The 18,521-nt window shown below is 35.9% G+C and overlaps 1 protein-coding gene across 3 annotated transcripts in view; it reads right to left on the reverse strand.

Moving 5' to 3' along the window:
• The window catches only part of CDK17 (cyclin dependent kinase 17), a 94,843-nt gene that overhangs the window by 38,405 nt on the left and 37,917 nt on the right, over nucleotides 1-18,521 (reverse strand). For 2 of the 3 annotated variants that reach the window (XM_084306514.1, XM_084306513.1), the window contains exons 3-4: nucleotides 15,553-15,591; nucleotides 5,452-5,616 (exon numbers count right to left, since the gene is read on the reverse strand). In XM_084306514.1, the coding sequence (XP_084162640.1) occupies nucleotides 5,452-5,616; nucleotides 15,553-15,591 (204 nt within the window). The remainder of the gene's footprint in view (nucleotides 1-5,451; nucleotides 5,617-15,552; nucleotides 15,592-18,521) is intronic. The other variant, XM_084306515.1, reaches the window with a different exon arrangement.

Raw genomic sequence — 18,521 nt, forward strand, 5'->3', positions numbered from 1 at the left:
GACTTTTCTGAGAGATGTTATCTGTTTTAGCAATTACAATTCTAAAGACTTTCCTTGTAAAATTAAGTGTAAGAGCTGCTAGCTGTTGCTACCCAATCTATCTATCCTTGTGTTAGTCTAAGTCCACTGGTGAGGCCCCAAAGCCAGCTTTCTTTAGAGAAGCTAGACAAGAGACAGTTATCTAGGCAACCTCACAAAGTAGGATTCATGAAACTAAAGAGGTATTGTATTCTAAGCCATGAAGCAATTGCATCATTAAAAGAGAGAGAGAGAGAGAGAGGGCGAGAGAGAGAGAGAGAGAGAGAGAGAGACTGACACTTTCATGAAAGTAATCGTGACTGATACTGTCATACTTGTTATCTTGGAACACATGCTGTTCAATTCACAAAAGCCTATTTATTATGAAATTGCTGTAAAAAATACACTTCAAAATGCAACATCCACAACTACAAAGAGTACCCTAGTTGACAAAGATAATTCTACTAAAAAGAGTACCTATACAATAATACAAAACTAGGGAATATTTCAAGAACCAGTAACACATAACCATACATTTGGAACAGATATTTTAGCTGTAAGGCCATTCTGCTCTTTACAAATCAGGAATGAGAAGACAAAGTGGGTCTGCCCCATTCAAGTCGAAAATATACTATTTCAAACTTAAACAAGATACGGTCAGTCTATCTTGAAAACTACAGTGATATGATTAATTTTGATTATGTCTTGATAAGCTACATACTCACAACAGACCTAAAGATTTTAAGCAAGATATTGTTGGTACCATCCAAATAAATCTATCATTAAACACATGCCTGAATTTCTGATAGGCTGATTACGCAACAGCTCCTATCTGTAAGAGTTTGCAAATGTTTAAATTATATTCTAAATAGGGATACTTTGAGCTTTTTAAAAATGTGTCCCTTTATTTTATTAAATTAAAAAGGTACTAGTAGAGCTTTATGTTCATTATTTTAATAGCGTAGGAACTGGAATGAGGCATTTTGATCATTTTATACCGCTGCATGATGATAATATTTAATTAAGCAATGATGAAAATCATGCAAATAATTCTTTAATTTCACCAAGCTTTTCTAAAGGCAAGTTCACCTGCACCAAAGCCAACCTGCATAGTCTTCAGAGGTTTTAATGGTTCAATAATTTATTGAATTGCTTTCACTGAATACCACAACCATTCTCTTATGAAGATGTTTATTTTAATGTAGTCTACATACCAAATTAAATACCCAGTATGGCTGTGTAATAAAAAGGTCTAGATGACTGCAATATAGCAACAAAATTATGGAAGTACATTTAAAAGAAAAGGTTGTCCTCATTTCAGTTGAGAGGAGTGCACCACAAAAGAAGTTAGTGAAGGGAACCTTCAGTGTAACAGATGAAAACTCCTCCAAATGAGCTAAAATAATACCCACTAATTAGTCAGTAGTGAGTCAGACTGCATGATCTTTCTATCTTATTTCCAATGATTATAAAATAAATAAATAAAAATCACAAGAATTGCATATTGGATTCCTTCAAGGAATTCTTTCCTAAAGCTTACTTTTCTATTAAGTGGCTAAATTTTATTACCAGTTTTACTAACAACTCAAATTGAGGAAGGCAATACTGAGAAATTGCCTTTGCTATTAACATGATTAAAATATAAAGCAGTATGGAAACATCAAATTGAAACAAAACATCTCCATAACTGTATCAACACAGCTAGCAAAAACAGATAAGCTGCTGCTGCTAGTAAAGATCACCAGAATGGTTAGCCTGAGATCCATGCAAGCCAGAGCTGGCTTTGGGTATTCCAAACACCTCTTCAATGTTCCCAGTAACATAAATATGGAACAAGGACAGTTAAGTCAGCCCTGCATTCAGCCAGATCAACTCCAAAATCAGTTTATTAATTCTGGCTCCATAATAGATAACAGCAATTAAACGCTTCTGGAAGTGCAGCAATTTAGAAGCTATCCAGATATATGTGAGCTAAACAACTCAACATCTGTATCGGTGGCGTGGCTGTCACAGTTTGGCCTGAGAGTCTTCTACATTATTGAAAACCATCAAAATAACTGGAAACTAGATTAAAAAAAAAAAAAGAATTACAACATGTTCAAGACAGACTTCTTAGAGATAAGCCAGAATTTTCTATCTTTACAAAACATTTTACAATACTTAAACTAACAGAAATGTTTTTTCAGGCAGAAAATTCTAAAAATAATGTTTTACGATTTTACACATTACCACAACATCAGGAACTCATAGTCAGTGCTCAGAAAACAAATACCCCTCCCAGGTATCACGACCAATTGTTATAATTTCATTCAAAAGCAAATCAGCCTGAGAATGCACTTGTGGGCAGGTCTTGTTTGTTTGTTTTAACCAATTAACCATCCTCTTACTGCCACCATTTCATGCTATTTCAAGGGTCTCTAATAGCAAGTTCCCACCACTGGACTAGAAGAAAAAATTGAAAGAAAATATGATGAAGGTACCAAAGGAAAAAAAAAAAAACAATTTCATGTAGTGTGGGATATTTGACTATTTCATTTCTGATGTCATTATCCCAATGGAAAAAAAAAAATCAGCATCCTGCTGAGTAATAACCATTCCCATATGGTAGAAAGAGAGGGAGGAAAGATGCAAAGAAACAGTGGAGAGAACATAAGTAATTTTGCTTGTGCAGACAAATGCTACTATATAACATAGCTTAAATTTTCATCAGATAAGGAGGGGATAATAAAATAAAGAGCTTCCAAAGACTATTCCTTACAGAGAAAAAAGGAAAATAGATGATGAAAAAGATGTAAAAAACTCAGACTCAGAGAACCCTAATAAAGAATGCACCATAGCATTGCAGAACAGGTATCACTGCATTCAGAAGAAACAGAGGTGTTTTAGTGCACACTATTGAACACTACTTAATGAAATTACAAATTCTGCAGGAATCTGTAGCTATTTAACATATGGTATTGTAACACTTCCTACAGACTAAGACTTTCAAATTGTGTCAGGTAAACACACGAAATTTGATCACCTGAAAAACAAATTACATTATTTTGTATGGCTTATGCATTAGTATTTTTCAGGTTTAAAATACCACTGAGAAAATCAGAAAATAATTAAAAAGCAATATATATATATATATATATATTATATATATAATATATATATATATTTTATATATATATAATATATATATATTATCAAATAATATATAAATCAGAAAATAATAAATATATAAATCAGAAAATATAAAAATATATAAATCAGAAAATAATTAAAAAGCAATATATATATATTTTATATATATATATAATATATATATATTGCTTTTTAATTATTTTCTGATTTTCTCAGTGGTATTTTATATAATAAAAATATATATTTTTATTATATATTATATATATATTTATATATTTATATATTATTATATATTATATATATTATATATATAAAAATATATATATTGCTTTTTAATTATTTATATATATATATTTAATTATTTTTATATATATTATATATATATATTTATATATATATAATAATATGTATATATATGTCCAACTCTTGACACTGCACAGGTCTATCCAAAAGTTCAGACCATGTGCCTAAGTGCACAGTCCAATCTCTTCTTAAATTCAGACAGGCTCGGTGCAGTGACCACTTCCTTGGGGAGCCTGTTCCAGTGTGCAACCACCCTCTCTGTGAAGAACCCCCTCCTGACGTCAAGCCTAAATTTCCCCTGCCTCAGCTTAACCCCGTTCCCGCGGGTCCTGTCACTGGTGTTAATGGAGAAAAGGTCTCCTGCCTCTTGACACCCCCTTACGAGGAAGTTGTAGACTGTGATGAGGTCTCCCCTCATCCTCCTCTTCTCCAGGCTGAACAGGCCCAGTGACCTCAGCCGTTCTTCGTATGTCTTCCCCTCCAGGCCTTTCACCATCTTCATAGCCCTCCTCTGGACACTCTCCAACAGTTTCATGTCCTTTTTATACTGTGGTGCCCAGAACTGCACACAGTACTCGAGGTGAGGCCGCACCAGCGCAGAGTAGAGCGGGACAATCACCTCCCTTGACCTATGATCCTTAAGGGTCCCTTCCAACTCAGGATATTCTATGATTCTATGATTCTATGATTATATATAATATATATATATTTAGGCAAAGCTCATTTGAAGTTATAGTGGAAGCTTGATGAGTTATTGGCAAACACGCATTTAAAAATGCTTAGCATGTTTTAAAATGCAACATACAGGAATACAAAAGTATACATTTCTGCTGTTCCAGTACATATTTTATATACAGATGATTTGGCAAATAACCCATAAAACACTAAGTAGTCCTAAGCAGAGGTATCTTTACATACATTTAAAAAACAAAACAAACAAAAAAATTGTCTTCCTGTTAGATTATTGACAATTGTTACTCAAGCAAAGCTTGTCTAGGAAAAAAATGGGGGAGGGTAGGAGGAGAGTAATATATAAAACCTGAGTACCTGAGCAAAATCAGGAATTATCCTGTAGTCAAATCTATACACACATAAAAAACTGTTTTGTTGTGTGTGTGTGACAACAGCTGCAAAACTCTATTCAAGAGGACAGACTGTTGGTTTTTTTCCTTTTTCCTGGACTGAATGGTAACATAAACAGTAAAGCGGCAATGTTTTTAATGTGATAAGTGATATTACAGCAGAGAAGGATATAATTGGTTTGATGAGTATCTTCACTTGTAGCTTAATCTTGAGCAAGATCAGTTTAAATATCACACTTCGAAAGGAGGGCAAAAGACTGAAAAATTCATAAAATTCTAATTAAACCGGCTTGCTCTCATTTTCTAGTATCAATTAATTAAACATAATTTAAAATAACATAAAAGCAGGGTAAAACATTACCGGTGACTGGAGGCAGCAACATGACAAATTACTTGAAGCAGAAAACAAAACATATTTCTAACTCATTTGCCCAACAGAACTGCAAATATAGCTCAACACCACAACAAAAAGATAATTATAGTTGAGTGGTCTTATTTTATCACCGAAAAAAAGCAATTTTTCCCCCTGTATTACTGAGAAGTCTAAATAATACATCATGTATTTTTCAATTCCACACATAGGATGATTAACCTTTATTTTTCTCATACTCAGTTGTTGTAGTCCTCACCAATGCTTAACTGAGCCGGACATACAGGTTCCTTATAAGGCATTATGAGAGCATTTTGTAACTTGTCAAAAATTAATGGATGACTTCTGTGAGTTCTTATAATTGCTGTTCCTGAAAATCTTTAAGAGACATTTAGTACCTTAAAAAGAAGTTTCTCCAACAACCCCAGAAAAAAAATGTATTCCCAGAGATTTATTAAAGCATTACAGTAACTATATCTCTTGCTAAGAAACCATACAGATATTATTCTCATAGGAAAATGAGTTTAAACAAACAATATAGTATATTACCTAATCTGCTCCCATTTCTGGGCATTGCCATGAAAGAGCCGAGGCTGCCCCCTATGACGCTATGTGGTCTCCGTAAAGGGGGCTTCTTGAAAGATCCTGTGTATTGGTGGAGAAATGAGTGCATGCTGTGAGACGTTGGAGGCCTGCCATTCTTCACAATTGGTTCTACAATTCACAAGGATCAACATATTCATTCCCATAAGCAAGTAGGAGTGTCAGGAACATGCCAGAAGAAAAAAAAAAAAGGAAAAAGAAAAAAGAAAAAAAAAACAGTTACTATACAGGAAATCACCATTCTGGTAAGATTCTCTTTTATAGTAACAGTAGACCACAATACTACAGCCATTTCTCTATTAGCAAGTTAATGCAAAGCACAGCTTTAAATATTCCCCAAATTTCATTTTATTAAATTCTGTCACTCTACTACTGATCAGAAAAACAGTCTGAATATACAGTCTAAAAATGCAAATTAGCACAGAAAGTAGCTTTTAATATTAGTTTTTTTTTCTTCTGAATTAATACTTTCTCTGATTGCTCAATGTTTTATCTTTGCTATAATTTAAATAAACCAGCTGTTAGATCAACTCACGCAATGAGCAAATTCAACAGCACGCCTTTAGAAATACTCATGCTCTCACAATTCTTGAGGGTCAGTAGCAGTGAGGTCCTGCTACTGGAAGTCCTTACAATGAAACGTACCTGTCGGTACACACCGCAGAGGTCATGCCGTAATTAAGGTGATTTATTATTCTGATAACCTTTAAGTATTTAAAACAGTTATTTTGGCTTTCCATCGGATTATGTCTCAAACGGGACTTAGACACATCAGCAGGATTGTAAGATTTGTTTCTATTATTATATAATTATTGATAAACACTTTCCAAGAGAGGAGCAACATTAGAAATGTTAAAACCCGCTACACAGCTGCATACATCAATGAAGCGTTCGCGTCCCCCCAGCCAGGCTGACTGCACGCGTGCACTAGCTGCGCTTCTGGAAGCAGGCTCTCCAAAAGCAGGGAGGCTCTTTAACCACAACAAGAAGCAGAACAGAAGACAGCTTGCATTGCTTGTCACAAAGCGGGACTGATCAGAGCCACTGATGAAGTCACTCATACAGGAGCTTAAAAAAGAAATACTGCCACTACGGAAAATGTGCACGGGGGAAAGGAAGCTACATACAAGCACTACCCCCATACGCTAGGGAAATGCCCAGAACCCAAGCATTGCAGATTAAATGTGCCAAAAGAACAGTTCAGTTTGTTTTTCCATCATCTGATTCGTGTTACACTTACAGATACAGCTTGTTTGGTGTTGCCTGGAGGACAGAAAAGCCAGCACCCCTGCACTGAGCAACTGCAGCATGAGTGCAGCTGAGCGGAGCCTTGCCAGGCGCTTTTGGAGCTGCTGCTCTGAGGGCATGGCACAGCTGGGATCTGCTCACAGCTTCCCTCTGTGCTGTGACAGGGAGCAATCTGGGATGCTGTTTCATCACCCTGACTCATATTCGCACATGCAGGGATCCCAAAACCTTGCTTTTCCTTCCAAAATAAGAATACAGCTAGGAAACCTCATTTCACAGAAAGCAGAATTTCAGCGAGAAAGGAAAACAACAAACACCTCATAACCTAAGCAAAACAGGGACTTGAAGGGAGCTCCTTTTCTCCCCCAGAACTCCCAGACATGTACAAAAACCCTGGATATATTAGGGCCTGACAGTCTAAAACAAGAGGCAGAAGTACACAGACAGAAACACCCAAGGATAGGCCAGTGACTTTAAAAAGTAATTATGCAAGGATTTTTTGCATATAACATGAATAATAGATTAAGACAAAAACCATTTTAATCCAGCAGCTGTAGGAAACAAAATAAAAAGCCAAAAAAAGGCTTCAGGCAGAAGGTAGAATTTGAAAGGACATGTCAGCACTGCTGTGATCCCGCCCGCAGCTTTCCATTAGCATCCTTCATAAACACAGCTTCAGAGGGGGGTGAATAAGAGGAAGACTACACCAGGCATCCGTGTATACGTACATGAAGAGTGATTGGTGCCTTCACCTCTAAAACTCTGTGCTTCTTTGGCCTAAGTATTTATTTCTAATCATCTCTTTTTATTTGAGCCTCAGCTTCCTTGTTCTGTGCATTCAATACTACATCGATCCTAGGGCAGTAGGCAGTACATTTCTTCCTTGCCAATTTTTGAACAAAACCTAGCTACTAACACCACAACAGAAAACACATTGGTTCGGATATAGCACAACCTCTACATTCATTTTCTACATATTAAAAGTTGCCTTCTGCTTTCCAACTTTCTTACTAATCTTTGGTTGAATTTCGCCCAGCTTTTAGACCAAAAACCTAACCATGAATTTGTACACGATGCTGAACAAATGAGTGCTAACTCTGAAAATGTAAACCACCGTTTAGTGCACAGTTTGTTTTGTGAAGACAGTCATCACTGGGTGTGACTACAGCGCTTGGTGGGGTCTAGTTTCTAGCTTGCCTAATTTTGAAATTATTACTTCATTTTATTACCTATATATGCAATAAGTAGTATATAAAATATGTAAAATTAAAAATATATAAAATATGTAATTCTACATAATTTCTAAAATATGTAATTCTACTTAATTTCAATTGTTTCTAAAACGGATTTTCAAGAAAACCAACTCAAAGGTATTTTTTTCTGGGAAAATATGGGAAGCAAAACTCTCCTCCCTTTGACCAAGCCCTGATACACCAAAAACAGCAAGAGCCCCTCAAATTCCCCCAAGCTCTAACAGTAAACCTTATAACCAAGTTCTCGGAAAATTTCTTTAGTATGGAAGTCTACTGCTAAAAAACATACAAATGTTTTTCAACTCAGACACTAGTGTCACTATCATTGGAGGCTAACTTAAACCTCGAGCAAACTGCTGAGACAGAGTGATGTGTAACTGAAAATACCTCTTATGTGGCAAGAGTTAGTGCTTCTCACAAAAATGAAAATTCTGCATGAACAATATTCAGTTTCTCATTACAACGAGAAAAGTAAGATGCCAGCATACACCTCAAGAAGGGTCAGAAAGTACCAGAGGCATGACAAGAAAAAGGCAGGGCCATATGGCTTGAGGCAAAGCTGTTTACAAGTGAGACAGTATAACATCTTGGTCTTGTCAAATCATACCCTACATCTAGATATTTGCATTTTCTGATGAGTCTAGTATAATTAACCACATTGGAGAGTACCCACACATGTGGACTACATTTGCATTCACATATGTATGAAGTTGACAGTTTCTGTTGTATGTTACATTTTTTGTCTTCCTGATCAAAAGATCATCTCTAAAAACTGTGTAGCACATTAAAAAGGTCAGAACTTTTGAATACACCAAATGATTTAAGCAAAGATTAGGTTTTATGCTAGTAATGAACATAAAAGTGTGATGAACAGACATGATTATTTCAAAAATGTATTTTCCTTGTGGCACTGGTAGATTTGGATATATTTTACAGTTTAAAACAAAACAACTAAAATATCTTAACATATAAAAAAAGTCTGGTCAATAAGGATAAACACAGAATTAATGGCAAATGGCTAATTTATATAAAATTAAATATTAATGTTTAATATAAGATCTAATTATACAAAAATAATTTTTGTAATCAGAGACAACTATTACCTTTCTGCACAGTCATATGTACTGTTCTAAATTATGGAACCCATTACAAAAGTTAGCAAAAATAATTTAGGTCGTGTAGTAGGCCAGGCATAACTACCTGCAAACAATGAAATGAAGTTGCAAGCGCTCTCAAATTATTAGTATGCTTTTTACTAAGAGAACTATTAATGGTACTTGATTACAAGGTGTTTTTTTTTTTTTTAAAATCCTAGTACTTTTTTTTTTTTTTTTTTTTAAAAAAAGGAAGGATCACATAGCATTCTCTTTTTATGATGGTATAACAAAGACTTATGATCTGAAAAAGTCTTTTTGTTATAGCCTATGCAATTAAATTTGCATTGTGGTATGCTATAAACATTTAAAGTAATGGTCACATGAATTTTCATTTGTGTGCTGCCTCCTCCCTGAAAGCGACAGTAACATGTAAGAGTTGGAACAAATATTGAAAATGATCAAGCAAACTCTGCTGAAAGTGAATTTACAAGACTGTTTATTATTATTTGTGCATTTTAAACATATAAACACTTAAAAGCCACACTTTCAAAAACAGTATTTAACACTGTTCAACAATCTCCAAGACCCCTAAGTCACAATTTGAATTCAGCCACTTTAAGAATTCATTTTTTGCAATATTAGTAATACTTTGAATCACTACGTTTGAAGGATAGTGCGGCAGTTTTTATTGTGACATTATAGTGCAACTGATTTTTCTTGAATAAGATGAGTCAAAGCTATCTATAAAAGTTATATGCCTTTATTACATACATCTATGAATTGCCTCTTACAATTTTATCTCTGTGATTATAGGTTTGGTTTGTCTTCAAAAAAAATGTTTCACTATATAAAACTCACTAACATTCCTTAAGTTAGCATCACTGTACTTGGTAAATATAACTCAGAACCACCCAAAGGCTTAGCTGACATGATTTTTTTAGAGAGGAGGAGGTGTTTCTGGTACTACAGTAGATATCTTCACGGTGCTATTGGTTTAATGTTCCGCTACAGCTAAAAAAACAATGATCAGAAATTACAGGGGAGTAATCACCATGCAAACGGATGGGTCTATTGCATTTTGAGCATCATACACAGATCTTGTCTTCCTCTCTCAAACAGATGAGAACCATAAAGGGCTCTCAAAAGTACTACAAGGGTGACCGAAGACAAAAGCGCTGCTGCAGAAAGAATGCCTACACAGCCTAGGCCTGTTCCACTTCAAAAAGCAGCAACTGCAGAAGACGTGACACAATCCACAGGCTTGTAAGGGGACACACAGCTTGATCACCTCCTCCAGCCCAAGAGGCAGGGTCACTGTGAAAGCTCTCAGAGGCAGGGTAAGTACAACAGACGGAAGTGGTTCTTCACAACGCGCAGTCTGTGGAAACTCCTCACCACAGGATGTGACGAGCACCCAGAGCTTACAAGATGCAAGGGGAGACTGAACAAGCGACCTGCTCGGGGTTACTAAATGCACAGGAACACGCTCAGGAAGTCTCTGAACCAGAAACTATTAGAGTACCCATGGGAAATGCTGTTACATTTTGGGCTCTAATCTTAGACTTTCCCTGAATTGTCACCAGCAAAGACAGGAGGACTATCCAGGACTGCGTCTGTCCTTACACTGCAAAACTCTTGCTGCAGGGGTGCAGCTGCAAGTGCTTTGTTCCCACTGTCACAAACACTCATTCCTGCAAGAGCCTCAGTAATTGTTCTTCTCTAGCTCTTTTTCCTCAGTCCACTCTACAAGCTTTAATTCCAAACTGATAAAGCTTATAATATGAAAAGCAAGCTGAAAGAGAGGAGGTGGTTCTTTTTGAATCATATTGGGTCAGTTAATACAGTATTTGCTTCATATTCTGGCTACAAAATCACTTCATCTTGGTCTCATCTTTCAAGGATTAACTACTAAATTCAGTTCAACTCCTAAATTTCTTAAGACGTACTAATTACTATAGTACATTAAGACTAATCATGCAAATCTTTCCTTTAAACGTAAAAAAAGGTTAATATTTTCCAAATGAAAATATTTAGACACATTATGCTAGTGTACAGAAAACTCATTTTTCTTCTCAATGCCCTGAACCCTTTTTGAAATATGAACGTACCCTTTTGTTGTAATTATTTACACATACACACACGTGCACCTTTTTTATAACGCCAGATGCATGCTACCTTGCTAGGTGTACATCTTGGCAAATCTCTCGGTTTACAGTTGGGCAACACATAGTGACTGTACACTACTGCACTACTTGATTTTCAAGTTTGGTGTATGCTGAGCTGTTTTATGTTATTTGGATCATTTTCTTGTATTTCTTGCATCCTATCGCTCAAACTTCTGTTATTATTGGCACAATACAAAATAACTACAACAGCACCATTGAAAGAAAATACTCTTCAAAATACAGGCAGCCTGGCTTACTGATGTTTTAAGAGTTGCTAAACCACATTGCTGATCTGTTTTGTAAAACACACTTGTATTTTAAGAAAATACAGTGCCCAGTAAGGTACTGTCTTGCTGTGTTTGAAATAATGCCAACACCACTGCTAACAAGCATGTAAGAAACAGAAAACTCAAATAAAATGCTGAAATCTTTCAATTATAAAGTGACAGAAATTTATGCTTAAGCATAAATGAAACCAATTTTTTATGTCATAAACAGGAGCACTGCCAGTATGGAGCAGAACAATAGTCAATATAACAAAGAAGCTTGTCCGCTGAATTAATTAAGAACAACTATTTTACGAGGTTATAAAGATGCCTCATCTTCTTCCTTTAACTGTAATTTAAAGTAACCACAAACGCTGGCCTGAAATTATTCCCAAGTTCAGCATTTTTCAATATATCCCCAATGTTTCTTCTTCTTATCCATCTGTCTTAAAGGGCCACACCACTTCTTTTGTTCCTGTGCTGAATTTACTTAACTGGATTTACTTAATCTGAGATCCAGAGAGACTGCAAATTGCTTGGCATTTCTATGCAAGGTCTCAGCTACTGACATACTGTCACATGTCAGTCAGTCGGTGGATTAAGGAAAGAAAGTGTTTTCATTAGGAATGTAAATGCGTTTAAAACACATTTTATGAATATCTAATACCAGATATTCAACTAACTCTCTTTATTTTTTTTCAGGCCCCATGAGTATCTCTATTATGTGACAGAAAGACCAAGCTGGCTTTTAGATTTCACTGTCTGAATTGTGGAATGATATTTGCTTCAGCTAGCTTTAATAAAGAATCAAAATCACCTGTCATACGTGATGACATTTTCCCCTTAAATCAGGCATTGCTGATAGAGCTCAGTAAGTCTGCAAGAAAATGCATTATTCAGTAACCTCCATTCTGGAGATGGGAAACATACTAATGCATAAATATATTTTTGAATTTCAAATAAATAATGTACACAACAGGAGTTGTGTCTAATCAAAATAAGACAGATGTTGGAGACTTAGACTCGGGCACCTATGACCTCAGAAATAGGAGTGAACCCAGGCATGCTCTATATTTTAAGTAAACGTGTAACAGCAAGCCTGACAATTCACAGCTGCTACCAGAAAGACTGTCCTAGGTCCTCCCCTGGCAAAAAGAAGGGTAATTTTGATTTAGGTTTCTGAACTAGGCCATCACAGGACACGCAGAGTGCTAAGTGCAGACACGAGGGAGGAGGCACAACTTCACTCATCACTTTTAGCTGCAGCTTGACTTTGGATTGGCTCAACTATGGTGAAATCTCATTAAATGCCCTGAGAATAAGCTACTGCTTTTTTGTAGGACAGAACTCCATGCAGTTTCTTTTCTGTCTACCTTGACCTCACCCTCATTTCAGAAAACTTCCAGTGTGCTTTTTTTTTTTTCTTCTTTCTCCATTTTGATAGAGAACAGGGAAATGTTAAAACTCTATGCAAATGAAACTAAATTTTCATTCTCTAGACAGCTTTGCATGAACCTTGCAATCATGATAACCTTTTAAAAATATTTATATCAACTGCTTCAAAGTTGTAAGTGCTACTGTTGTATAGCTCCATCATATTTTAACATTATCTGGTACATATTCATTTAACTAACCTGAATGAATGCTGTATTAATGGCCACTCAGTTATTACATGTCTGTTGGCAATAGACTGACTTTTTTTGGACTTGCAATACAAAATATTTTGAATAAACTGCTTTCCTGAAGAAGCTGTTGTCAAGAAGCCCCTTCTTCCTTCAGAAGTCCTAGAATGTAAGTATGTGAATTTCTGACATTGTAGAGCTGATATCCTGCACGATACAATATTTAATTACACTGCTGGAAGCCTGTCAGACCCAATCAGTAAAATTAGTTGATTGCAGATGATGGCTCCCATGGAAGAAATATTTGAATAACCCAAAGCAGCTATAGATTTGCTGTTACCTGTACTCTCATGGAGCTGCATAAAGAGCACTGCATAAATTACTGTATATTTATATGTTATTTTACGAGATTGTTTCCATGGACTCTGTTATGTGATACCCAGGAAAACGTTAAACAGGAATATGCCCAGGAAAACATAAAACATTATTATGTGATGCCCAGGAAAACATTAAACAGCTCTAAAAATAGAGCAGCTATTCAAAACCTATGTATTTATTTGTTAAATAATACGATGAAAGCTTCAAACTTGACTATTACAACATTACAAACTAAGCAGAACCTTTGAAGGATTCCTCCTGTTGCTCAAAATTAATCTATTTGAGTAGAGAAGTGATATCTAGAGCATATCTTCTTCACTTGGAAGATGTGGCAGAAAATATTGGTAAAATAGTAGAAGAAAAATGCTGACAGAAAACTAAAGAAACACAACCTTCAGGTTTCTCCCAGAAATAAAAGTGAAGTATCTCAGCGACTACAATGGCACTGTAATGATCCTGTAATTTTATTTATTTATTTATTTTTTTAAGGGTGGGTTGGATGACAAGCTTTTCCATGGATTCTGTATAAGCTATAAAATAAGAGATGATAACAAGGCAAAAATGAGATCAAGACATCTAAAATACACTACAAAAAGCCTTTCAAAGTTGAATTCATATACATGTATGATGAGCTTTTGGCTTCTGTCTAGGTATCGAGATGAAGAAGATCACAAACAAATGAAAAATATTCAAAGCTGAAAGCCTGCCTTTGAGATTTATGTATTTCATACTGCTGACAATTCTCAAAACTGTAGTTCTGGCCATCAGAATGCTTACTTGAACACAAGTTCGATAGTTCTACACCTTCTATCATGCATGACATACCACCAGTACTTATTTTCCCTCTAAAACGCCCACTTCCAGAAGACATTACACTACACAAAATCCTTCAGAGCACTGTTACATGTACAATTTAAATCAACACATGTCAGCATTGCAGCCAAGTATCCCTTGCCTCCCTCCTTGCCTTCCCACACACAACTACCCTGTAGCTCCCAACACAAATATCTGTGAGGCTACATTGCCAATCAAATCAGGAAAGAGAGGACCTATTTCCTTTCTGCCCTACTTTCAGAAAAAACAAACAACAACAAAAACAGCCAACGTTTATTTTGCTTTTCTGTACTTCACAAGTATATCTGAATGCCACTTGAGAACAAATTTCTACATCTTCATCAGTGAGCCTACGCTAGCAGAAATCTGTTGTACATGTATATACAGAGTCCACCTCTGCAGCTACGTGCCACGTTCTCCTGCCAAACCTGCGCTCTGCTTCTGAAGGAACAGATTAAGGAGTGGACAAAAACTCCTCAAGACTACAGGTCTCTGAAGCATGCTTTCAGGCCCTGAATTTTCATGCTCATTTCACTTCATAAGCACTTCCACACACGAACAGAGCCTCCAGGTTTTGTGGGAAGGAGCAAATTAAAACAGAAGGGAAGAAAGAACACTATGTTGTGAAGGATACGTGGGATGGAAACAACGTACTGAACAGTAATAACAAAAATTGATGTATGCCACAGCACAGAAGGTACATACAGACTATAATAAAACCATTGTCAGGATGGTGTAAGGAAGAGTACGAGGTTCAGTATTTAGCTGTGACAACTGCCAGTTATTTGTGGTAATCTATAGTTCTGGAATGAGCTCTATCACTTCTGGGGACTTTTTTTTTTTTTTTTTCCTCCCCAGCATTTGTATATTGATACTTTCCACCAGTATCAAGAAAGACATTGTACTGATTTATTACTTGTAAGTATTTCTGTGCTCATATTTTCAATCCAAGAACATTGTCTTGAAAATATGTTGCAATTCACTGTTTTCCTTACATACTCAAGGAATCACACACAGCAGATGGGACTTTCTCAGCTGTACTGAAGATGATATGAAATGACTACAACTACATAAAAATTTGGCTGTTCTAAGACAGCACTGCAACGTGTCAATTTTACAAACGTTTATTCTTCTTACCAGAGTAGTAACTAGTCATTAAGGCCTTAAACCTAAAAAACACTTACGCACTTTACTGTAGCTGATCCTTCCATTATTACTCACACCTGTAAAATTACAAAAAAATTATGCAAGTGTTTGTGAGAGTAGATCCCATGATCATATGACTGAGCTACAACAGACTAAATGGAGATAAATATTATTCTATGATTCTGTGAAGTTCATGAAGTCAATTCCATCAAAACCTCACTTGTTTTGTTTTAGCAAGTATGTATACATACATAAATATATATAAAGAAAAAAAAGGCATTATATAACGGCTTTCCAACCAAATTGTTACTTATATATTAACGCAAGAGCTGTGGATGTATTTATGAACATATCTTGTAATTAAATCTTAAAAGCATGCTTGGAGCTTATGGTAATGTATTTAATAATATTAGACAATACAGCCCGATTTTGCACTTTCATTAGAGAGCATATTCATATGTGTTTAAAGCATTTGCATAAATTTTACAGTTAATTGGGTTTTAAATATGCATGATTTGGATGTTACTTCTAGCCAAATTTCATTACTATGTCATTGGCAAGGAAAAATTTCAGGAGCAAATTTAGTTGTCAAGTGCTACAAATTACCATTTAGTATTTTTAATATTAATCTGAATACATATATTAACGTAGAACCTAAAATTAAAGAAACAAGCCAGCTAAATGTTATTGTGCTTGAATCAATACAATTAAAAACAAACAACAAATCCAACTAGTTAGTTTTGTATGTTAAAACATCAGAGACCATGACAAAGCTGCTGTTTTCAGATGAAAAAATACCCCAAAGTATCCTTCGTACAGCCCACAGTTCATAAGGCTTCAGATGTGTATTAGGCATTTCATCAGTCCCTCTACTTTTACGGTTTATGCATCTGATTATGTGATGCTTTCACACCCAAAAGCCAATTATGATGAATGTAATTTGTAAGGCAGATTTAATCATACATAGGTTTCTGGTCACAAAGTAATTTGATGGTGTTCCAGAAAGAATACTGTTGATTATTCCACATTCAGTGCAATAGCTCTGTGCTACGGCATTGCTATTGCACCGAACAATATGGGTTGATCCCTGCTAATCCCATTTTGCTGCTGATGGGTAAGTGCTGCATGCTGAGACTGTACTGACATAACATGATGAAGGAGGCTGTGTGTGAAATGAGACTGCATACAAAAGGTCAGCTGATTCAGTGGTATCAATGCATTGCGAAAAAATCAGAAGTTACGCATCTATTTTTACATCTGTGAACTACAAATGGGACAATTTGTTCTACATTAGGAGTAATGTTCTCTAAAACCAATCTTCAAACAACCCACTCAAATGTTAGAGCTAATGACAAGGGAGGTCTATGGATGAGAGCAGCAGCTACTTGGAATCAGAGGCAATTGTTCTGGGAGAGGAAAAGTTTGAGAGGGTGCTGAGCAAGACTGGCGACTCCAGAAGGGCAACTGTGACAAAGGGTCCCTGGTATTATGTGCATGTGATCTACATCTGGAATCACAGTGCTCAACCGTAACTTTCAAATATAGATTTTACAGGACACACATGAAAAATCAGAGATGAGTATGGATCCTAGGTCAGCACAGAAGTGGATTTCTATGAATGTAGTCTCTAAGGTGCAGCTGAACACACTTTTCAGGAAGAAAAAAAGCTGGCTTGTATAAAAAATATCTTTCAGTGAACACGGCCATCAGAATGGAACGACAGAAGACGAGACAGGTTAATCTCTAGGAAGAAAAAAATAAAAACAAAACAAAACAAAACTCACAACAGCAGAAGAAAATTCTGTTGTAAATGCCTCTGGTATTTAGGTTCTACCCTTGCCTTTGGCATGGGAAAGAGAGTTGGCTAAACTACATATGAAGAACCACTTTCTGAAGACTGTCTGTACCCTGGACTTTGATTCTCTGTAGATGAAGATATTGGCTTGCTTTTACTTACTACAGTGTGCTTTCTAAGTTCAAGAACAGACCCAAAGTCTGCAAAATGGTCACATTTGTGTTTCTCTATTCCACAGGGTAGAAGTGCCGTTTCTTCCTCTTAAAAGCAAAACTAGGGGAGAAGGTTGCTCCTGTCTTCTGAGATCAGCATTACCGCAGTAAAGAAATGCACTTCTGAGATCTTAACGTAGCTATCTTTTCCAACCCTAATGACTCTATCAACTCATAAGCCGCTCTTTAAGAGACTACTTCTTCTCATGTATCCCCATTTGATATTTACAGCTAGTACAGGCTTCTTTGCACGCCAATTGCACATATAAAGACACTGAGGCAAGCCCTTCTCATTTAAGCATTCCTCTGTAAGTAATTTTTATGTCCATTGAAGGACCATTTTCCAAGGCATGTTCACTACCTAACCCTAACTTATCTTTCACCAGAAGAGGGAACTCATTTCCTGTCTTTTTTTTCAGCAATTGTTGCCGAAATCTTGTCTCCTGTGATCCATCTGAAAACTACTCCTTCCAACGTATCTTAAGTAGTGGGAAAGTTAAGAGTTTCCTTTAGAAAAGCAGGACTAGCTGGTGTAGCAAGCATTTTTCCAACCTTACTTTCTAAGAGTTCTTGAAGGAAAAAAAAACAAGGTACTATCTTGTTCATCTCTGTAAGATCAAAGTTAAAACTGATACTAATACAAGCACTGTAAAAGTATCAGAAAAGGGAAGCAAATGGCAGTAAAACTTTTTTAAATGACAGAAATGAATTAAAGATCACATGTAGCAACAGTACAATCTGCGTTTATTATCCTTCCTCTTTAAAAAAGATCTACAACACTTTAATGTATCCAAAGGTATTCTATTACGGCACTGACAACATCTTGCAGTTCTAAACATAGTAGTATCATACCACAAAATATTGGCATATAAGCTTCCTTTTGGCCAGTGAGATAATGTGGAAAGCAAAGTAAAATGAGTATTGGAAGATAAATAATTAATTTGTAACTAGAAACATTTTAAATATCTTCAGAGAAGTTAGGTCTGTCAAAGTTGGTTGA

The sequence above is a fragment of the Netta rufina genome (assembly GCF_964035555.1).
Source record: "Netta rufina genome assembly, chromosome: 1".
Classification (NCBI taxonomy): domain Eukaryota; kingdom Metazoa; phylum Chordata; class Aves; order Anseriformes; family Anatidae; genus Netta; species Netta rufina.